Source organism: Capra hircus, chromosome 21, assembly GCF_001704415.2.
Source record: "Capra hircus breed San Clemente chromosome 21, ASM170441v1, whole genome shotgun sequence".
NCBI lineage: Eukaryota > Metazoa > Chordata > Mammalia > Artiodactyla > Bovidae > Capra > Capra hircus.
The window spans coordinates 60,980,950-61,005,199 of record NC_030828.1 but is presented as its reverse complement, the minus strand read 5'-3'; the positions used below and the strand labels follow the sequence as shown (position 1 = coordinate 61,005,199).

Genomic DNA, 24,250 nt, shown 5'->3' with positions numbered 1-24,250 from the left:
CTGAAGACTTCAGAACTACGGTGCTCTAGGCGCCAGACCCCACCAGTGGCTCTCAACCTTGATGCACAACAGAATTTCTTGAGGAGACTTTACCAAAAATACGGATAACCCAGCCCTGCACTTGGAGATTGCAATTATCCCGTGTAACCGGAGCTGAGAACCACTGTTTGATTTGATATGCTATAAATTATTAAGTCTAATTTCACATTAAAAATCAATTTGCCTTTATTTCTTAAATAATTTTTTTTCTTTCTCTAAAGATAAAATACCAATTCACTTTAGAAAATCTGGAAATACTATATTTTCTTTCTATATATAGTTATTTTATAAAATTACCTCTGTATTATAGTTTTATATCTTGCTTTTTGGGTAATTAATTATGAAGCTTCCCCAAAGAATAATACTTGTTCTTTGAAAAAAATGGTATTTAATAGCTCCTGATGTTTAAACAGCAAATGTTCATAAACAGTTCTGATCTTAATACTGGAAAGAGGTGATAATCATTTCACATGTTCGTATTTGATGCATCATTCTGACTTCTACAAAGCTCTATGAGAATAAAAGAACTGCAGGTTAGTAGTGAACAGAGCTACGGCACTGCCTATCACAAGTGAAGACAAATCACAGACAGGCCTGCGCTAAAAGGCACAGACAAGAGACAGAAACAGGCGCATCAGGAAGTTACAAGGTGGCAAGCAATTATGGCCAAAAAGTTTTGAAAAGAATAAAACAGGCATTTAAGGGTGGCATAAAGAAAACAAACTTTAAAACAAGGCCCTTAAAATCTAGTTAGGGAGATAAAATTAACACATAAAAACTAAAACAAGTAGAGCCACGAGAAGGATATTAGCAAGTGAAATTGTAAAACAGATGAAACTATACAGAACGGGGGCTACAGCAGTTTAAAGGAGTTCAGGAAAGACAGGTATGAGGGAAGACGACCAACAGCAGCCACTAACCCACCTCTTAGACAGGAAAACAAAAGTCAACATTGTTTTGCTTATGGCATTCTTCCAGGATCACAGACAAACCAGGACACCGAAAATGTTACTGAAATATTAAATGCAAGAGAGAGATCAGCTGAATATTTATCATCGTCCTAATTACAAAGAGAAGACGTGATACAGGCGAATGGGAGTAGAACCAAATTAGGAGACAGGAGACACAGAGGACTGAACCAGGGTTGATGACAAATGGCTTTTAACTTAGAAATGTAATTTGCTACCTTAAGCAGTGAGGAAATACTTGTTTCTACCCATTTTCTTTCATAATTCTGTAAGTGAAAAGGACACTGAATAACAAATAAAATTCTTAGAACTACTCATAATGAAGAAGAATATTATAAGTCTAAAATAAAACATACTTTCAAGAAGCTAAGGTTACACATAAGAAAAAGAGACACGGTTACATAGCAGCCCCACCTACAAGCCACGGCTCAGACACTTTCCTCCGAGACCTAGAAATAACTGTTCAGGTAAAGCAGCTGCCAAGTGGTCAGAGGCAACTGTATTTTCTGAACCTCACTAATATGACAAGTTCATAAGGGGACTTGTTTTCTTCCCACAGTGGAAACTATTTAAAGATTCTAAGAAGAAACTAATCTTACCCATAGATTTTAATATTTTAATTTGTCATATCAAAGACAAATGCAGATAATATTCCATGCAAATTCCATGCAAATGACCCAATTTAATAGTACAGACTTTTGTTCCTCTGATATAGGAGCAAACTAAGTATTTCAAAGGAATTTAATACATGAGAAGGAAGAAAAATCCAAAACGAAAAGGCATAAAGAAAGGTGAAATGGCAGCGGAAACAAACCAATCACATCCACTCTAAAGTTACCCACGTTGCTTCCACCCACAGGCATGACGGAATAGCTGGGATCCAATTAGCCCTCTCACAGTAAACAAATATGAACACTGGACAAAATACAGGAAAATTACTATTCTCAGACATCCGACAAAACAGGCAGTACAGGACTGTGACTTCTAAAGGACCGGAGACAAGCAAATGAGCCCCAGGACAGGATACTTGAGATGCTGTGGGGCCAGAAGGGGAGACCAAGCTCAGTGCGCCAAGAAGCTTGACACCTACACCAAACAAGGAGATGAGAAATGCTTTCATTGCAGGAATATTAGGAAAAATTAACAACCGACATCCTTCATAAACAAAGATGCAAAAATCCTTAATGAAATATTAGCACATCAATTCCAGCATTATGCAAAAAGCATAATACACTGTAACTAACTGGAGTGTCTGTTAAGAATACAAAGTCAGTTTACCATTCAAATATCAATCAATATAAATGCCACATTAACAAAATAAAAGAAAATGCTATGATTCATCTCAAAAGATGCAGAAAAAGTATTCAGAAAATAAACAGACAAACTACAAACTGGGAGAAAAGATTTACAACACATATATTTAAGAAAGGACTTGTATACAGAAAAACTCTTACACTGAATTATAAAAAGCAAAGCTGAGTTATTAAAAAAAAGAGGGAGAAGGGCAGTGCCAGAAGACCACAAAAGACTGAAGCGGCTCCACAAAGGAAAATATATAAATTGTCAACAATCATAATGCAAAAGTGCTCAAAACCAGTCAGCAAGTAAATATAAGCTAAAACTATGAGACACTACTATACTTCCGGTATCACGGTCACAACACACCAACAACACACCTGACAATCCCAAGTGTGAAAGGGGACACAGAGCAGCTGGAATTCTCACATGTTACTGGTGCCTGTGTAAAATAGTAACCACTCTGGCAATCTGGTTAGTACTTTCTTATAAATTTAAATATGCACCTTCCCTATACACCAGTAATTCTAGGTACTGATCCAAGAAAAACAGTGACCAGAGTATTTACAGAAGGTCTATTCATAAGAGCCCAAAACTGGAAACAATCCAAATGTCTATCAACAGGAAATAGAAAACTAACTCTAATATAGCTACCATATAATACTACGACATAAAGACTGACCAAGCAACTGAGATGCCAGCAATATACAAGAGCCTTTAAAACACTATGCTGAGCATAAGCAGTCAGAGACAAAACAGAATGTCCTGCATAAATACCATTTACAGGACATTCTAGAAACAGTCCACACGGAGGAAGGAAACTCAAACAAGTGGTTTCCTCCACGGTGATCAGAAAACGACACCAGAATCTTTTGGGAGCACTAGAAATGCTCTGTATTTTAACAGAGGTAGGATTATACAGGCATATGCACTTGTCAAAAAAGGATTCAAACTGTTTATTTCATATCTATTTCCTTATAAAAACTACACGTGAATAAAAACTTGGTGAAAACAATCAAAAAACAACTCAGATCCAAGAGTTATTAACTCAAATGGGATCAAATACATTCTTTTAAAAAAAAAAGAGAGAGTAAAATAAGACAAATCATAACAAAAAACCTTGAGGTAATTCTAATTCCAGAAATCTGTAGCCTTTAGGAAAAAAAGCAGCGTTGGGGAACTCTGTGGTAATCTGCCCAAATAACAGACCCGTTCACTTCTTCTATTTAACAAACATGTTCTTCATACATAATAAAGAATTTTGAGAGGGGAGTTACAAATGTTGGTGAGCAACAAGATGCACACACCCTCAAAAACTAGCAAATAGTAGTTAAAATGCTTGTTACTGCCAATATATAAATTGACCCGGCTATTCAGAGTATGTCTATGTTAGACAAGATACCGTCTGCCTTTACCCATTACAAATTAATTTCAATGTCAGTGTAGCAAAAAGAAGTTTCAAAGTGACCACAAATAAATAACTGTATTTACTAAAATGAAAGGGGAAGGGAAAGATAATGGGAAATAAAAAGAAAACTGACCAAGTGTAAGTTCAGAAGCAAATGCATGACAAAATACAATAAAGTTCATGAAAGTAGTATAATCTTGTAGGATATAAAAAAAGCATCTCATCTATTATAAATACAGCTGAAATAAAAAGAATGAGCTAAACATTTTTATTCCACACCTGCAAACCTCCAGCCTTTCATTCATTGTTTCCACAAATACTAGTGTCACTCTAACTCAAAAGAGGGGAGAGAATTTTTGAATTCAAATTATTTAAAACTATAAAACTACGTTTTGTCTCATTTAATAATTATGAAACATTATTAAAAATGCAGTACCTTATGGTTTAATTAATTCTAGTTATTAAAAAGAATGCTTTACAAAATATATACTACAACTAAATCAACAGAAAAGAAAAAAATCAGCTAGAAACATTTCCTTACCACTTTTACAACACAGGGTGCATCGCTGCCCACGGATTTTGAAGAATTCGTATCAGCTGTTTGAAAAAGTGACATATATAATATCAGAACAAGAAGTAGCACTATTACAGCCTATTACTAACCCCTTATTAATATGTAGATCTGTATATCTATAACCTCTTGGTAGAATAAATTTCAGTTCCCAAATATGTGTCTCAGGATATCATTACTGCATATTTCATCAATTTTAAGACTTTTTTCCCACAATTTAACATGTCTGAAATTGGAAGTCATCTTACAATTGCTGCTATTTTCAATGTGATCATCAATTAAGTATGGAAAACTGAGTTAAAGATTTCTTTAATTCAAAAGTACTCATGATCTTTGATATGCTAACATATGCTCTAAATTCCCAAGAGGATGATAACTGATACAATTTCTTAAATTTAACAAACTAGGGAATCCTTTTAAGAAGTAGCATTAGGTAGGAAGGTAAGAAGAGAGGGAGCTAAAGTTCTAAAAAGCACTCGTTTGGGATAAAGATAGATCAATGGTTCAGGATATTGGCACTAGACCTTTGAAAGGCCATCCAGAATAATTTTAATGTGGCTGTCAGTATTATTTTGTGCAAATAAGAAGCATAGTTGCCCTGAAATGCTGAATTAGGAAAATAAGGTTTCCCACACTCATTAAACACATATTTTTTACCAGATAGCTATTACATGCCAGTTTCTAAGAAATTGATTTAGCAATGAATAGGAGCAAACAATCTCTACTTTTATGATGCTAACATTTCAGTAGTTGGACACAGACAACGATTAAAATATAAAGTATATTTGATGGCAGTAAGCGCAAGAGAAAGAAAAGCAGGAAAGGAAGGTAGAGAGCTGCAAATTAGTAAGAGGAACCTCAGTGATAGGGTGTCACTGGATCAGTGGTCTGGAGACAGTGAAGGATGGAGCCATGGAAATAATCTGGGAGAACATTCCAGGCAGTCCAGCGCAAAGGCCTACATGTGCCCGGAGAGGAACAAGTGAGGTGCAAAGTAACAGGGCACAGATCAGAAAAGCAGCAGAGAACAAATACAAAGACAGGCGACCTAACGCTGTGGCTATGAATGCGATGGCGAGCCACTGGAAAATGGAGAAGAGAAATGGTAAGCTCAGACTGATTTTCTAAAGAATTCTGCGAGTGGCTCTGTGAAGAATGGAGGGTGGACAGTAAGAGCAGAGCAGAGTTAAGCTAGGCTATTAGAATACTCTGGGTGAGGAATGGTGGCAGCGTGAACCAGAGCGGCAGCACACAAGGTGGTAATAAGTGGTCGGACTGTGGACATATTTTTAAAGAAGAGCCAACAAGATTTGCTGATGAATTAGATACAGAGGGTAAGGCGGGGTGGGGGGGAGGGGTCAGGATGACTCCAGGTTTTTGGCCTGAGCAACCGGAAAGAGGAAGTTGCTACTTGCTATGACAGAAAACTGCAGGAGGAGCTGGTGTTTTGGGGTGTCTTAAGTTTGAGATGCTTATTAAACATCCAAGTTCAGGTGTTAAACAGGCAGCTGACGTACAAGTCTTGAGTTCAGAAGAGTGGTCCAAGTTGGATAAAGAAATTTGAGAGTCATCAACACAGAAATGCTATTCATTCAAAGTCATGAAACTGGAAGGGCCCCTAGGGAATGAGTATAGACAGACGACAGAAGGACCACCAAGTCATAAAAACAGCCAAATGGGCAAAACAGTAAGTCTGAGCTCCTTAAGGAACAGTCCTGCTGTGGTGACTACATCACCCAGACACTGGATTAATAACAGACCAAAGTTAAATTTTTTAAAATAAGCATTTAATGCACAAGTGTTGAAATGAGGATAGTATCCCCCAAATACTGCACAATTCAAATGAGGAAAGGGGGAAAGGGAAATTCGATAATTCATTCAAACAACAAATACTGAAAAAAAACGCCAGATACTATGAAACAAGAAGAGTTGTTTCACTGCCAAGGAGGACATATTTATTCTGGAAAACAAAAGTAATCTCAGTGCAGCGTGAAACATACTATGAAAGGGTTAACAGAGGAGCATTATAATCAGATACCACCTGCCCTAAGTTCAGCTTTGGAAAAATAAAGCAAAAGAAACATCACATACAAAGATCAAGAGGCAAAGGACAGCATGAGAGTCAAAGACAGATTCTGAGAAAATAAAAGGGATGAGGAAAAAAGTTCCATAGGGACCAGACTGCGCAGAAGGTCTGGGACGCCATTCTCAAAGTCTGGTACTGCATCCTAAGGTCCCTAGGGGAGCCATCGGAGAAGCATAAACTAAACAGAGTAGGTCACTCAAGCCACAATGTGAACAGCAGGACGTAAGAGGGCGGGGCTGAGCAGAGAAAAGTCACTGCTATACCGAGAATCCAGACAAGACATGACAATGACCTGCAGGACCAGCAAATGCTGCAGGACCAGCAAAAGAGAGAGAGAAATGAATGTATCTGAGAAGTCTCACAGCTGAAGCAACAGCACCAGATGAAATACCAGGAATATTAGTGTAATAACACTTGAGAATGTTTTCCAGTATCTGGCTTGAGGGGTGTCATTCAATCAGATCATCTTCTTCTGATCCTGACAGAATCACAAGATGGAAGAGGATGATATAAATTTTAGACATGCCTGTGGGTCACCCAAACAGAGATCCCTTGTAGGTCACTGACTATGGGCTTGGACTCAAGGGACCAAGAAAGGCCTTGGCTACTAATAAAAGATGGAAATCAACAAAAAAGAGACAACGGAAGCCAAGAGACTCAATGAGATCACTCTGAGAGAGACTACCCAGAAAGAAAAGCGAGCTGAGAATACAGAGGTACCTACAAAGATGACCGAGCACATCAAGAGGCAGGAGGAAACCCACTGGTGAAGGCGTGTATTATGAAAGATGATGGAAGCAACGTTCATGAGGAGAGGCAACCCATGTCAAATGCTGCAGGAAGTAGCTAGACAAAAAGGCAATCTTTTAGCAGAAAACCATCAGTCAGCAGAAACTGCTGATCATCTTGAAAATGGCTGTTCTAGTGTCAGTGGGCAGAGAGAGAGAAAGTGGAGGCTGCAATACTGAAGAAAACTCCTTTTCCAGATCAATCTAGTTTTTAAAAAGTGAAAGCTTTATTACAGAAATCTGTCAAACCACTGAATATTAAAAATACTGTTAGATGGCACTTTCTGATGAGAAATACCAATACAGATAAAACGGCCAGCACACAGGGAAAGCAAGCTGCAAATTTGCCAAAGGTTACAAAAGCAGCTTAACTAACAGAAAATGAAGAATTTACTTGCTTTAAGACAAGCTCCCATTCCTAGTATAGGAAGTCTTCAGTATACACATTCTGTAGTAGAGCAAGCTTACAGAATTGCCATCTCTAAATTACAAGGTCACAAATATAGACCTGGCTAGTGTAGCTACTAACCTTTCATGACTTATGAAGGCTTTCAGTTTAAGTCAGATAGTCTAGGTCCCTGGGATGGGTTTGGTTCTTAATAAAACTAAAGAAACAATTTATTTCCCCTAAGACAGGTGCCACTGATCTAGAGACACAGCATTTATAAAATACAGTAAAGTGCTGGTTTTCAAACTATGCTTCATGAACATACCTCTAGAGACTGCAGCTAACCAACTACAACTCATTGGTCCTGGTTGAGTTAGACCCCTCCTGACTAAGAGCAGTTGCTCTTCCACCTATGTCGGTGGTTCTCAAACTTTCCAGGCATCTACCTGCACCACTGCAGGGCTTCCCAGTCACAGGGATATACCTTCTCCCTATAGCTGCTGATTCGTGGGTCTGGGGTGGGACTCAAGAGAGCACACTTCTAACAAGTTTTCATACGATGCTAACCTAGTATTAATAGTAGCATTGTGAGGAAGATGTTGCTTGAAAGAAAAGGAAAGTTTTTAAAAAGAAAATTTTATAAACCTCATACAGAAATTTAATAATTAAATAAAGATTAGAGGAGTAAGAATATACAATAGAAAAGTCAGAGAGAAATATCAAAAGCAATCATTAAATGCACTGTATCAATACTAATATTCTGAGAGACACAGCTTTAGAAGCAATCAGGTAAAATGTTTTTCAAATAAACAAACTTACAGTATCTCAGGGTTCCACAATGGGTCCCCTAAAATTTAAATAATATGCTAATTAAATAGCACATTTCAGACTTAACATGCAATTTCTAGGTCATTCTCTTAAATTCCACCATGATGACTATTAAGTTTGCATAGAAAGAAAAAATATCCATGCCTATTAAAGATATGAAAAATCTCCAAATTACACTAAAACAAAGGGAATGTATCCTAACTGGGTGGAGGTGGGGAAAGAAAGATATGGCTGTCTTTGGGTCTCAAAGGAGATTAACAGCATACAGAATATCTAAGAAATATGAAGCCTATGCTCACTGGTGGCAACCCTAGAGATGTTTTATCCTCTATTTCTGCTGTGATTACATCAACCGTCTTCTCCACTCCCACATCAAAGAGGTATTTTTGCCTAATAATATTATGTTGACGTAGGCTATTAGGAGCATCTTGTAAAAGTCTGCAATTAAGAAAGTATTTTGAAAACAAACTTGTAAATCTTTGGACTGACAATCAGAAGTAGTGGAATACTTACCAAGATATATACAACCAAAGCCACCTTGGCCAATGGGAGACCCCAGTTTCCATTCCTTTTTGGTCATATCAGTGATTATCTCCCCGGCTGCAAAATGTTCTGCAAGACGTCTCTTTGCAGGGCCCTGTCTTCCAGCCTGAGCCGCTTTTACACGAGGCATTTTCACTATAAAACAAAGCAACACTCAAAAATGTTTTCACTGAGGAAAGCTTTCTAGGCAAAGATGCTATTCAAATTCCTACTTACTCCGAAGTTTAAATAAAGGACTCATAAGTGCTGAATTCTGTTTATCTCTTAACTTGGAAGAGGAAGCAATAAGTAACATGATCCATGCAATTACTTGTTAGAAAATATTTCAAGTTCCAGTGGTATAAAATCATCAATGACTAAAAATGCTATTTAATGCTAACAGTGTATGGGGGTGGTGTGTAATTTCAAACTCTAAGAAAAACCTATTTTAATCTACTAATTGAAAAATATTTAAAACAAACAGTTTTTAGGATCTATAGTTCCTTAAAACTATATTATAGATACAGTAAAGAAAGAAAAGAGATAGATAAAAACTGTAAGGTAGTCTGTAACATCTGAAATGGCTATTTAGATAAACGATGTCTGTTAAGACTTGACAATTTATGTAAGTAGTTTGGTTTTGAGCCTAGATATTCTAAATACATACACATCACATTAGACTAGAAAATTTAAGCAAGTATCTACCCACTATCAATTCTACCTACACAAACTCCATTTATGCAAATGCTCTTTATTAATTTACTGGGAATTTTTAAATTTAACTTTTCCTGACAGAGTACTGATATATATCTTCATTGTCTATATCCTAAGTTTTCAAAATAAATGTGTCAATTAATATCATATTAATTAATTCTCTTAATGTGTTTGTAATCATTAAAAGTTTCCTGAATGGCATTTCAGTGCAGCCGTTAACAGCCCACATTCAAAACATCAAAAAGAGGTGATTTTGACAACTACAGTTAAATAGACTGAGTATAATAACTAAAACACACAGTACTACCAAATACTAAAAGGAATGCCTTCTAAATTTTATCCAACTTTATCAAACCACCAGAGTGATAGCCTATTAATTTCCTTATAGCATTCAAGACAGTTTAAATGATTTAATTAGAGAAGATTCCTGAACTTAAAAAAAAAAAAAATGAAACTACAAAATGAAAGATCACACCTACATACTAATCAACCCAGGATGACCAGCTCTAAGACACAGCCTAGTCTGGTAAAATTACTGAAATTAACAGTAGAAGAAAATATTCTTTGTGCTTCCAGGCCAAAAAGAAGATACTCTGTAAGGAAAGTAAAATCATATTGTCATCACAATGACAGCAACACTTTATGCCAGGAAAAAAGGGAAGTAACATATTTAAGACTCAAGGAATGAAAATACGAACCAAAGAATCTATACTCAATTAAATTTCAAGTCTAAAGACTTCAAAGTGTTATCAACATAGAAATGGGGGAAAGGAGTAAGAATCCACGAGAAAACAAGCCTCAGATATCCCAAATGACTAAAGAAACGTCACTGTAAGAACTGACAGTGAGCAGTAAATAGATAATTATTTGCAGAACTGAGTCTCAACAAGGGTTATAAAGGAGATGATAGACTATATAATAGGTATATGTTCTGACAACGCAGACATAGCACAACTGCAAAAAAAGGGAAAACAAGCTGAAAAAAAATCAACTTTCGCTCATACTGTGGTGATCCTTGGTTTTGTTAACTAAGGATACTGTAGGCAGACATGGAATAATGCAAATGAATAATTATGTGATGTTTTAATTCTACCAATGCTGTGTCCTTAAAAAAACAGGATTCAAATATGGAAGAGGATGCAGATGAAAGAAGAGGCAGGATTATATTTCGAAGTATTGTTTTTAATTCAAAAGGTATTTTCTCTTTTACAGAAAGAATATATATATAAACACACAGAGACATATACCTTGGTACTCCCAAGCCCCATTCATAAATAAAGAAGCTTAGAAAAAGAAACAACACAGTAGCAAATAAAGAGCATTCCTAGTGTACAAACTGTATTCTTGAAATACTATTTCCTGTTAAAACGGTGCCTTGAACAAATTACTGATTTCAGGTGTGGAGCTAGAAATGTACAAGATAATCTTGGAAGATCTCGTCATTTCTAGATGTCAAGGATGCTATCAAAAACTACTACAGTTATGTCAAATATGTCTAAGGAGTCAACCTGGAAGATGCTACCACTAACCAAAGATGAGCCAATTTGAGTCAGTAAAGATAATAACCATAATGGATTAAAACACACAAAATGTGTAAGTCGAAGAGTTTGTAACAGTAAGAAAACTTAAGTGGTCACCTCCAGAGGATAGCAAGAAACCACTCAATTTTGAAAACGAGTGAATAAAGGGAAACAATCAAGCATCCTTCCTTCCTTTCGTATATGAATTGTACCACCAGGTAACCCAATAGAAGATGAAGAGAAACTTCTCCTTACACAGAAACATTTCAGCTAATAAGTGAGTAAGAATGGTTTTAACTTAACACCACTTCCACCTCCTAATGAATTACGGATCCAGGCATGGAGCACTGACAGACACTAACATCACAAGGAGAGAACTATTCAGACAGTACATGCCTCCTGATAAAAGAACACGCCACTAGCCATGAAAAAATCCTGCCAAAAAAGAAACAAAAAATAAACAGACCCTGAATCTGATTCAGCCTATCAAGTCACAGGATATGAAGGGACCAGAACAATATGATAAACTATGACACAGGAATGCGGTCAGCAGAATTCTAACTGTGGGAAGGAAACCCTTATGGTGCATATGTTCCCACTTTTTCAACAGATACAGGAGGGAAAAAGAGATGGGGGAGAGGAAAACTAGCTTTAAAACACTTTAAAACATATCTAACAAAATCTGGCAAATCTAAACCACAGTGTTGAGGGATACACACCTGAATGATAAAACTACAAAGAGAAGAAAGCAATTACCATAAAAGCTGGAGGTGACTCTGGGGAAGCGTAAGAAAGTCGGGATTTGGATGGGGCCCGCGGTGGGCACATTTTTCTTGACACAAGTGGTGGTCATGACAAAAGTTCCCTCTGATTCCTTATGTCTGTATGTGCATAATAAGGTTTTCTGAATTGTGACATATTTTATGGTTTTTAAACTTTAAAAAAAGACTGTTCCTGTAATTAACAATCACCAAGAGATCAAAATTGCAAGTCTTTCATACTCCATGAGCTTGGTCCAATCACACACACATACACACAAAAAAAAAAAAAAGAAAGAAAGAAAAAATAAGATTCCCAAGTAAAACCTGTACTTCATTTCCTGTGAACTACTGGTGGCCTTCTGCTTTTTCATTCACAGGCACTCCTTATACATTCTATACGTATTAAAGAAATTAGCTCTTGGCATTGCAGCTAATCGTCCCAATTTATTTGTCTTTTGACATTGTTTATTTTCAGTTCTGGAGTTTTATGTCATCCTTAGAAAGACCTCTCCCAGTAAAATTACTTTTTTTCAAACATCTCCCATGTTTTCCTTTAGATATCTTATGGTTTCATAAAATTCTTTGCTAATTTTTTTGTCTGTCTACACTTATACTGGTCTAAGATATGAGGTGGGAATCCAGTTTTTCCCTTTTAGTCGGTCATCCATACACATCAGGGAGCTGCACAAGTATTGGAGAAGCTCACTCCAGTGTTCTCGCCTGGAGAATCCCATGGACAGGGGAGCCTGGTGAGCTACAGTCCTTGGGGTCTCAAGAGTCTGACACAACTTAGCAACTAAACCACCACCATATATATCAAAAAAAAACCCCAAGTAAACTAACTATAGAAAACAGTTCATATAAAGTGCATGACGTAGGTCCTCTGTATCACCAGTTTCTTTGGAATGGAATGGAATGGAAGGTTGGTTACTAGTTAGTATTTAAACTAACCTCATCCCTGGGTTAGAACTTCCCTCATACCTCTATCTACTCCACGTGAATGTGAAGAAGTCACTGAAATATACTCTGCTGCTCTGACAGAAAGGGGCCACTACAACATACAATTTTCTTTAGAATAATCTTCACTGAAACTCCTTTCCTCTGGTGCCTTTTTGTGGAAAAAGATACGGTGGTCCCCCTCCGGGCAGTCCTACAATCTTAGATGGGCCACAGACAAACAACAGCCACGCCAGTGCTCAGAGCTGGCTTCTGCTGGGTGTGAGAGGGCGACAATGACAGTCGATTAATAAATAAGCATCTGGTCAACAACCTTTTTAAAACATTTACTTTTAATTGAAGGATAACTGCTCTGCAATGTTGTGTTGGTCTCTGCCATACATCAGCACAAGTCTGCCACAGATACACGTGTGTTCCCTCCTTCTTGAACCTCCCTTCCATCCCACCCCTCTAAGTTGTCACAGAGCCCCAGTCTGAGTTCCCTGAGTCATAGAGCAAATTTCCCCGGCTATCTGTTACATATGGAACAACCCATCTTTTAAAATGTGAGGACAAACAAAAGACTTAAACAAATGCAGCTGGTTATGCTCACTTCATAAAAAGACTTTAGAAGTTTGTCTTCTCTTACCACAATATAAAGAGTTTAAACAGCATTTAAATTATCTATCCCTAAAAAGTTGTGAAGATCTGCACTGTGGATGGAGAAGGCAATGGCACCCCACTCCAGTACTCTTGCCTGGAAAATCCCATGGACGGAGGAGCCTGGTAGGCTGCAGTCCATGGGGTCACTAGAGTAGGACATGATTGAGCGACTTCACTTTCACTTTTCACTTTCATGCATTGGAAAAGGAAATGGAAACCCACTCCAGTGTTCTTGCCTGGAGAATCCCAGGGACGGGGGAGCCTGGTGGACTGCCGTCTATGGGGTCGCAAAGAGTCGGACACGACTGAAGCAACTTAGCAGCAGCAGCAGCAGCACTGTGGAAGCCTGACAATACCAAGTACTGGTAAGGATGCAGAGCAAACAGAGTTCTCACATACGAGCCAACGTTTCAACCACACTGAAAATCTGTTGTGAGGAGCTGTGACCCGACCCAACAATTCCTCTCCTGTGCACATACCTAAGAGAGATGGATACACATCCACCAAACCCACGTTAAAGGATGACAGCAGCTTTACTCAGAATGGCCAAATACTAGAAACCCACATGTCCATCAACAGGAAAACAGATAAAATAAAATAGATGAACCACCGGAGACATCACTTTGCCAACAAAAGTCAGTATAGTCAAAGCTTTGGTTTTCTCAGTGAGAACTGGACGTGAGAGCTGGACCATAAAAAAGGCTGAGTGCTGAAGAATCGATGCTTTGAACTGTGGTGCTGGAGAAGACTCTTGAAGAGTCCCTTGAACTGCAAGGAAGTCAAACCAGTCAATCCTAAAGGAAAGTGAAAGTTATTCAGTCGTGTCCAACCTTTTGAGACCCCATAGACTGTAGCCTGCCAGGCTCCTCTGTCCATGGAATTCTCCAGGTCAGAATACTGGAGCGGGTAGCCATTTCCTTCTCCAGGGATGGAACCCAAGTCTCCCACTCTGCAGAAGGATTCTTTACCATCTGAACCACCAGGGAAGCCCAAGAACACTGGAGTGGACAGCCTATTCCTTCTCCAGGGGATCTTCCCAACCCAGGAATTGAACTGGGGTCTTCTGAATTGCAGGTGGATTCTCTACCAGCTGAGCTACAGGAAAGCCCATATCCTAAAAGAAATCAACCCTAAATATTCATTGGAAGGACTGATACTGAAGCTAAAGCTTCCAATACTTTAGCCATCTGATGCAAAGAGCCAACTCACTGGAAAAGACTAATCCTGGGAAAGTTTGAAGGTAAAAAGAGAAAGGGGCAGCAGAGGATGAGGTGGTTAGACAGCATCACCAACTCAACGGACATGAATTTGAGCAAACTCTGGGAGACAGTGGAAGACAAAGGAGACTGGTGTGCTACAGCCCATGGGGTCGCAGAGTCGGTCTTCAGTCGCAGAGACTTCGCGACTGAAGATCACCCACCCAAATGGTATGTTGATAGCAGGAGGCCAGACACAAGACGACACATTCCATGATTCGTCTCATGAATCCGTGATGTACTAAGTCACTTCAGTCGTGTCCTACTCTTTCGACCCCATGGACTACTGGAACCCAGCGGGCTTCTCTGTCCATGGAAGTCTCCAGGCAAGAATACTGGAGCGGGTTGCCATTTCCCTCTCCAGGAGATCTTCCCAATCCGGGGATCGAAGCCACATCCCCCGAGCCTCCTGCACTGGCAGGCAGGTTCTTTACCACCAGCGTCACCTGCAAAGCCCACGCCGCAATGACAGAAGTCAAACAGCAGGACCACTGAGTCAGAAGGTTTCCGGGGCTCTGGTCATGTCCCATACCCCAGTCTGGGTAATATCTACATTGTATGTTCACATCATTAAAATTAATCAAGTTATACACAGGACTTATTTCATTCTATTTTTAAATTTATGTAAAATTAACAGCTGATTACACAAACCTTAAGTGTTATTAACAGTCAGGATCCAATCAGGAGTTAAAATGCATAAGTAACTTAAAACTTATAATAAAAAATTATTAATTTCTAAAAGGTACTATTGACTATTAAAAGGGGTAAGAGAACTCTAAGGAAGAGCAGAGGCAGGGAGCAGGTACACTCTACAAGATCAAAGGAGAGAAGACAGAAAGGAACTCCTCACTGGATGGGCTGTGGGCACAGCCCACTGGGCGGCAGAGCCCTCGAGGGCGCCTGCTGTACACAGGACTCCACCTGCTGGGGTCCTGGTGGAAACAAGATAACTGCTACTGGGATGCTAAACAAAGCCGTGGAGGATAAGCATGCTTTGCTCATCCACGCTTTAAAAGGGGTGGAGGGTGGGGACCAAGCACACTGCAAGAGCAGGAGAAGCCCCTTCCCCACTCTGCCTAGCAATGTCCCTCCCTCACCCTCTACTGACTAACCTAACATTGTTCCGGAGAGGAAAAATGCTTACAGGGTCTAGTTCAAGCATCATCAACAGAGCGAAGAAAGATGCTTATGGAATTGAAAGGCAATAAACTGATAACCTGCATAAATGTTCACAAAGGCTGGCAAATCTCTGTGTGTGCACACACACGTGGGCACCAAGCACACTGGAACATTCTCACCCAGCAAGTGTCCCTGGGCCCTCTTCTGCCTCCAATCCAGACCTGATCAGGCCTCAGACCTCAGGGAGCCCCCTCCTGGCACCCCCTGCACCCTGTCTGACCTGTACTCCACTTGGTCACTCCTCTTATTCTCTGGTTCAGAGTAAAAGACAGCTCCAAGCTTCAGAGAATATGAAGTCTGTGTGTCTCAATCTCCTTGTCCTTTTAAGAGGATTTCTAAAAAGAAGAAAGGAGAAGTACTTAAAATCAGAAGTCTCTGGTCAAAAACTAATAACATGACCATAAGCATTTGCCTCAGTAAAGAACTTAAAATATTCATTGGAATTAAACAATTGCTTTAGTATATTATAGGTTTCTGTTAACAATGAAACCAATACCTACATTAAGGTTTCTATTAAAAGAATAAACCAGAGGGAACAAACCTCCACCAAATTAAATCTTTCTGCATAATTTCTGCCCAGCTGGAGCAAAGCAAATCCAAGTTATGATGCCCAATCCAAGAGAGAGATTTCAAAGAAAAGAAAGTTCACTGCCACTAACCATTACATAATCTGACCACTTCTTCTCCCATTGACATTAAATGAAATTCACATTCAAGTAAAAAGCACATGAAAATGTAAAGCAACACCACCCTTTACTGAAATCATTTGCTGGTATATTCCATATTAGCATATTCACCAAAACTTAATTGTAAACAGAGTAATTATGGTACTAAAGTTATTAAATACACAAAGCAAGCTTGGAACTATACATATTCAAATAGAATTTCAGTGGCAGATCAACTTTTATATTTGAAACAATACCCTAATTAATAGTCAGCTCTGATAATAAAATGGTCCTCTGTTTTTCAGATAACATTCCAAAAAAAGTTCTGCTATGAATATTAAAAGAAAGTTTTGTGAAAAGATTCTTAAAATTTCAAGAGCTATATTTATCACAATATGGTACTGTATTTAGACAACCGGCATTTTCCAAGTCCTGGATTCAAATTTGGAATTTTTTTTTTAATCCTCTGTTGAAGAGAGGGAAAAAAAGCTTGAATGAATCCAATAATGCTGCTTACACTCAATGAGCTCTGAATTCATCATATCCAAACTGGGAAATTACAATGCTGTATAAAGCTTGTCACATATCGGATGACTAGCCATACATTTTCCCTAAAACAGGTGTGTACTTGAGTTTCTCTGAGGGGATCATATATTTTTATGAAATTTTCTTTAAAGTCATAAGTTCTCTGACGCTTTTAAACTGCACAGAGACACGCTGATTCAAGGATAATTTTGAACAACCTGGACTATTCACCAGGCCATTAACGTGGTACCAACATATTGCTAGCTCTACTCTTTGCAGCAGAGAGCACTTTCTCACCCCCACTCCCCATATACACTTGCTGAAAATATTTTCCATACACAAAGATCTAGCTCTTCTGCAGTCAGACATGACCTCTCAAGTCCTGTTCTTACTGCTTATTGCATTTGATAAATGTTTCCTCTAAGTTTATGAGCTCCCTAACTACGAGACCTGTCTTACAATCACTGCACTTGGTAAGAATTCAATATATGTGTCAAAGTATGCAGCAAAAAGGTTAATAAGTTATTTTTTCCTCAAGTACCTGACATCTAACTTTATGCTTAATATACATCCAAATGGAGAGGACAGTGCCACTCTTTTGAAAAGCCCAGCAATTGAAATCCATATCAAACCCTATTTAGTCTCCTCAAAACTGTAATTCTCCTCCCTAACTCATAATTCTCAACAGAGGACCTCATCTCCTAATTTAGAGAAAAAAGCCAGAAACTTCAAAGGGAGTTTCTCTATCTTTCCAAGACTCAAACCTACAAACCACCTGCATCCACTTCAAGTCCAACTTTGCCTCCATCCTATCCTCCAACACCAGCTCCTTCACCTGTATCCCATGCCCTCCTACTTCCTGACTGAAACTATTAACTAACCCTTCTCTCAAACATTCAACATCTCCCTCAACTAGAGCCTTCCCATCAGCTCTTAAATATGCTCATGACATGCCTATTAAAAAAAAAAAAACTTTTTAATTCCCCTCTGCTATCATCAGTACCAACCATCTTCAACTTACCTGTTCTTACTAATGTACCCTTTCGCCTCAAGTCACCACAACTCACTCCACCTGGATCATGAGTCCACTCGACCACTCTAGCTCAGGGCACTAAACCCAAGTACCCTTCGAATCACCTCATTCACTCTGCTCATTCCCCAGCAGCACTCAACACTGCTGTTCACCCTTTCTCTTGCTTTTCTTGCACTTTGCTTTCATTCTCTTGCTTTTGCTTTCTCAACAAAACACTTTCCTGGTTCTCAATCTACTGCTTCCGGCCCTCACAGCATAGATAATTTGGGAGACACAACAGTGAGTAACAGCTCATTCTTTCAAGGAACTCGTTCCACTTTTTGATGTATATTTTTCCAGGATTGCATCACTCTAAAAAAGCAGACCATCTATATTTCCACAGCTTACACCACAATACAAATTTATAAGAATAAATTACATAAAAGAAAAACATGCTGTTAAGTAAAATTAAGACCTCTGGAAATAAAGCTAAGAGCTTTAAAAGATGGAGGCATATGCAGAGAACATAACTGATTGATGTGACTTCCTTAAGCTAACAGATCTCAAGAGTTTATAGCCTTCAAGCAGTATGTGCACACCCGTGCTCAAAGCAGCACTATTCATAACCACCAAAATGTGGAAGCAACCGAGATGCCTGTCCACGGGTGGGTGGGTACACAAAATGCGGTAAAAACATGACGCAGAATCTGCAGCCTCATAAGGACGGAAATTCTAACCCAGGTTACAATACGGAGGTACAGAGACCAGCGGTATTATTTCAAACGCTGTTCTTGTAGATGTTAATTACACAAATCTATCCGTTATCACAGCAGTAAATAAAGGTCAACTGTGAGTGATGTGAACTTAGGAAGAAGAGGAATGGTTTGTTCATTCATTCATTCATTCATTCATGCACTCAGCAAGCATCCACTGACCACCTGCCACTCACCAGGCACTGCTCTAGTTCTCCTCTAGCTCTTCACTGCTCTCCAAGGAACCAGACAAAGGTCCTACCTCTGACACATTCTAGAAGAAAGAGAATAAAACCTACCAGAATGGGAAGACTATCTAACATTTTAGAGGATGTACAGGCTATGTTCAAAGAGAAGAGCATGTCAGGCGACAGAGGACAGGGAGAGCACGGTGGCTGGGGGCGGCGTGTGGTGTCAACAGAGAGGTCACTGTCAGCCCCCTGAGAAGGGGCGATCCGAGCAAGGACAGGAGGGAAGTGGGAAAGCTGGCCATGAGTATCTGGGCAGAGGGCTGAGCGGTGCAAAGCCCCTAAGTAAGGAGTGTGCCATGCAAGCAGAGAGAGCAAGGGTGCCAGGTGCTGGTGTGGAGTGGGCGAGGGGAAAGAAGTCAGAGAAGGAACACAGGAGCAAGAGATCAAGGGGAGCCCCAGGGGCCACTGCAGAGACGCTTCTGACCTTAGCAAAAGGGTAAACAGGGTACTAGGAACAGGTATTATACTTGCATCTTGACTCACAATCCTTCAAATCAGTCAGGATGAAAATCACACTCTGATTACTCAAGTCAAGAATTCTCCCACTGACCAATTTCTCACCAAAATTTTTACATTTTTAAAATGTTTCTGGCTAATGTGAATTATCCCATCCTCAAAATTTATTCCATCTAAAAGCTGAACTTGATATAAATCTAAAACCTTAAGTACTTTTGTCATTAAAGTCACCTCAAGGTAGGACTGGTTTTATAAAGGATCAAAATTCATTTACAACAGCACAGACTAGGACTAGACCTTACCCTCCCTTTAACATACACATAAGTCACGTGGTAATGCTTTTACACTACGTGGCTGCAACTTTGGGGCAGGAAATACAAAACTTTACTATGCTATGCCTCCTTTAAAATTTAAAATAAAAATAACACTGAATCATACAGAATTCTGTACTACAATATGTAGTGTCTGCTTCATTAACTCATTTGCTCACCAAATATTTACCTCCGTGCCAGAACTGCTCTGGCAGATGGAAATAAAACAGTAAACAAATCCGACAAAAATCCTGCCCTCACTGAGCATAAGCTCATTATTTGAGGAGACAATTTTTTTTCAAATCTGAAACATGTGCTATGTCCAATGATGACAAGTACTGACGGAAAAAATAATAAAGGAGGAATAAGGGATGGGGTGGGGGAGCTGGGGCTGAAACTGAAATGTGATCGGTAAAGCCGCACAAGAAAGTGACATTCAAGCCAAGACTGGTGCCTCCCAGGTGGCTTGGTGGTAAAGAATCTGCCTGCAATGCAGGAAATGTGGGTTCGATCCCTGGGTCAGAAAGGTCCCCTGGAGAAGGAAACGGCACCCACTCTGGTATTCTTGCCTGGGAATCCTGTGGACAGAGGTGGCCGGCGGGCCATGGTCCATGGCATCCAAGACTCAGAGACGACTTAGCAACTAAACAACAAGAAAGCAAGGGAGGCCGGCCAGGCGGTGACGGAGACGAAAGGCATCTCATGCTGAGGGAGCCACAAGCAGAGGCCAAGGGCCAGCGCCTGCCCAGCACAGCAAGGAGGCTGGCGCAGCTGGCGGAGAGTGCGCTGGCTGACGTCAGACGCGGAAGAGGGCCAGGTGCAGCCATCACGTCCAGGACACAGGCCACTGTGAGGACACCGACTCTAAACCTCAGTGAGGTGGGAAATCATGGCAATGTTTGGAGCAGAGGAGTAGTATGCTCTGACTGAGGTTTTCAAAGGACCACTCTGGTAGAGGCGTCAAACAGACTTGGGGGGCAAAGGGGGCAAGGCAGAAACCGCTACCAGCTACTAGGACAGCGTAGCCACTGGAATAACCAACGCCTGCCTTCATGCTTCCTGACTAGTCGGAATGGCAAGTTTTTAAAAACTGATTTTAAGCCACCAAAGAGAGGGATACAGAATAACAGGAGGTTTTTCCAACTTTTTTTTTTAACTTTATACAAGCTATCCACTCCCAAAAAAACAAGGATCCAGTGCCAAGTGGAAACAATCAATATTAGTGACAGATGGTCTAGGAAACATGCTAATCATCTCTTACTCTAGACTGTCTAAGCTCTATCTCGTGGCAAATTAGTTCACCAGGAAATGAAACGTTTGAACTCATTTATTCCAAAGGCCTTTATAGAACACCTCAGTATATGCACTGGGCAATGTGCTGGGGCTACAAATATAAACACAAAATGCAACATTTGGCTTCAAGAAGCTGCACTTAGCTTCATGCAGAAACACCATCACACAGTTAGGATTGAATATTAGACCATCAGCTTCAAACAAGGATCAATAAAAGCTTGCCAGGTAAAGAATGTTTCTGAATTCTTTGATAAAAACTATTTATTAAAGAAAGTGAGCAGTTGCAGATATCTACAAGATCAAACTTTATTAGTTTCATGGTGGGAAAAGAAGTGCCTCTTCAGTGATGGAAGTTTGAAGCCATTAAGAGCTATGAAACTCCTGTTTCCCTCTTTTCACTGAGTGGCAGGAAGTTCAAAAGAAAAGTATAAACTCGATTACATAACTACCCATTGTGGGAGACAGTAATTCTCAAATCCTGGCTACACATGATTATCGGTAGAACTCTGAAACACTAAACCTATTTCACAAGAGTCGCAGTGCCTTATGTTTTAATCCTGCACAGGCAGCTGTGAAGTGCAATCTGGACCATTGGTCTATATACATCATCCCTCCGTATCGTCAGGAGATTGGTTCCTCGACCCCCTTAGAAACCAAAATCCACTCAAGTCCCTTACATAGAATGGCACAATATTTGCATATAGTCTATGCACATCCTCCCATATACTTTAAATCATATCTAGATTATCTATAGTAATGCAATGCAAATGCTATGTAAATAGTTGTTCACGTGGCAAATGTAAGTTTCACCTTTAGGAATTTTCTGGAAATCTTTTCTGAGTATCTTTGATCCAGTTAGCTGAATTCACAGTTGACTGAACCTGTGGATGCAGAACCAACGGATACAGAGGTCAACTGTGTTCTGGCACATCTTCCTTTCCTCATTAAGTCAATCATTTTCAATTAAGGGCTCTATTACATACAACTCTATTGCATCAGAAAATTTTAATAAAAGCCTCCTTCACTGCAGAAGTTGGGTAAAACATATAAAGTAGTGAATGAATGATTCAGAACGACTCCCCCCGCCCCATCCAAATCACCTTTTTCGTATCCCACCCCAGGCCGAAAACCTTCATTCATATTTCAAACTTATTTGAAATTAAGAAATAATTACATATTTGGTATAAATGGCTTCCTGCCAGTCTACAATAAGTCAAAGAATAAAATCAACTAGAAGATAATCAGTCAATAAGAACTTCATCACCTCTTTTGCTAAATTGTATCAAGAATAATTTGAAAGCAATACATCTAAAGACAATTCTCTTACAAATGAGCCAGCTAATCAGAAGTTGATTAATGTATCTGATGAGTGCCAAAAAATCATATGAAAAATATAGACTCTTGAGTTTATATATCCTTCCCAACAATATACAGGGTCTCTTTTATATATTTACTTCATTTTATCCCCACAAATCCTACAGTTGAGACAAAACTGTGAGGATGACCACAGGAATGAATGCAGACTTACTACTATTTACATAAACTAGTGAGAAGCAGGAAGGTTTCCTTTGACTTCCTGTTCAGTTCAGTCATTCAGTCGTGTCCGACTCTTCATGACCCCATGAATCACAGCATGCCAGGCCTCCCTGTCCATCACCAACTCCCGGAGTTCACTCAAACTCATGTCCATCGAGTCGGTGATGCCATCCAGCCATCTCATCCTCTGTCGTCCCCTTCTCCTCCTGCCCCCAATCCCTCCCAGCATCAGAGTCTTTTCCAATGAGTCAACTCTGCATGAGGTGGCCAAAGTACTGGAGCTTCAGCTTCAGCATCATTCCTTCCAAAGAACACCTAGGACTGATCTCCTTTAGAATGGACTGGATGGATCTCCTTGCAGTCCAAGGGACTCTCAAGAGTCTTCTCCAACACCACAGTTCAAAAGCATCAATTCTTTGGCACTCAGCTTTCTTCACAGTCCAACTCTCACAGCCATACATGACCACTGGAAAAAACATAGCCTTGACTAGATGGACCTTTGTTGGCAAAGTAATATCTCTGCTTTTCAAATATGCTGACTTCCTGTTAGGGACACCCAATCAATCTCCTGGGCTTCCCTTGTGGCTCAGCTGGTAAAGAATTCATCTGCAATGCATGAGACTTGGGTTCGATCCCTGGGTTGGGACCCTGGAGAAAGGAAAGGCTACCCACTTCAGTACTGTGGTCTGGAAAATTTCATGGACATTATAGTCTTGGGGTTGCCAAGAGTCGGACACGACTGAGCGACTTTCACTTTCATGTTTCAATCAATCTCCTAGTTTCACTTAGAGAACCATGCATATCAATACAAGTATGAAAAGTAATCATGGCTGTTATGAATACCCTCAGCAACACTAGCAAGTCAGTCAGTGTTAGTCACTCAATCATGTCCAGCTCTTTGTGACCCTATGGACTACAGCCCACCAGGCTCCTCTGTCCGTGGAATTCTCCAGGCAAAAATACTGGAGTGGGCTGCCATGCCCTCTTCCAGGGGATCTTCCCAACTCAGGGACTGAACCAAGGTTTCCAGCATTGCAAGCAGATTCTTTACTATCTGAGTCAAATATAAGACAACAAATCATGCGAATTCAGAAATGAACTTCCACAGATAATGATCCTATCAATTCATAGGTTTATTCCTGAAGAACATTAAGCTAAACTCAAAGAAACATTAAGCTAAACTTAAGACTGTGACACAATCTTTAGAAGCAATTTGTCATACTAGTCATGGTTTTGCACCTAAGCTGCAAAGAACTAGGTGAAGACTCAAACTTCTAACTTGGAAAAATAAAGCAGATTATCTTCATAGGAGAAAAATTTCCTCCTATTCAGATTTTTTAAACTTGTATTAAAAGTGATTAACATTAGATTTTTATAAAAAGTTTTAGTACAGTGAATAAAATGCTTAAAATACAGTATCAGATGTACTTCAACTTTTATTTCCTTTAAATGATATCCAGAAGCTCTAAAAGAGGAACACTAATTGCAGGACTAACTTTAACTGAAAATATACAGCACGGCACAAT

At 39.5% G+C, this 24,250-nt stretch overlaps 1 protein-coding gene across 7 annotated transcripts in view; it reads right to left on the bottom strand.

Moving 5' to 3' along the window:
* The window catches only part of VRK1 (vaccinia related kinase 1), an 80,510-nt gene that overhangs the window by 37,981 nt on the left and 18,279 nt on the right, over positions 1-24,250 (bottom strand). For 2 of the 7 annotated variants that reach the window (XM_018066423.1, XM_018066426.1), the window contains 2 exons: positions 8,886-9,050; positions 4,253-4,308 (listed from right to left, as the gene is read on the bottom strand). In XM_018066423.1, the coding sequence (XP_017921912.1) occupies positions 4,253-4,308; positions 8,886-9,050 (221 nt within the window). Of the gene's footprint in view, positions 1-4,252; positions 4,309-8,885; positions 9,051-11,884; positions 12,237-16,143; positions 16,259-21,998; positions 22,070-24,250 lie in introns of those variants that run through there. The other 5 variants (XM_018066425.1, XM_018066427.1, XM_018066424.1 and 2 more) reach the window with 5 other exon arrangements.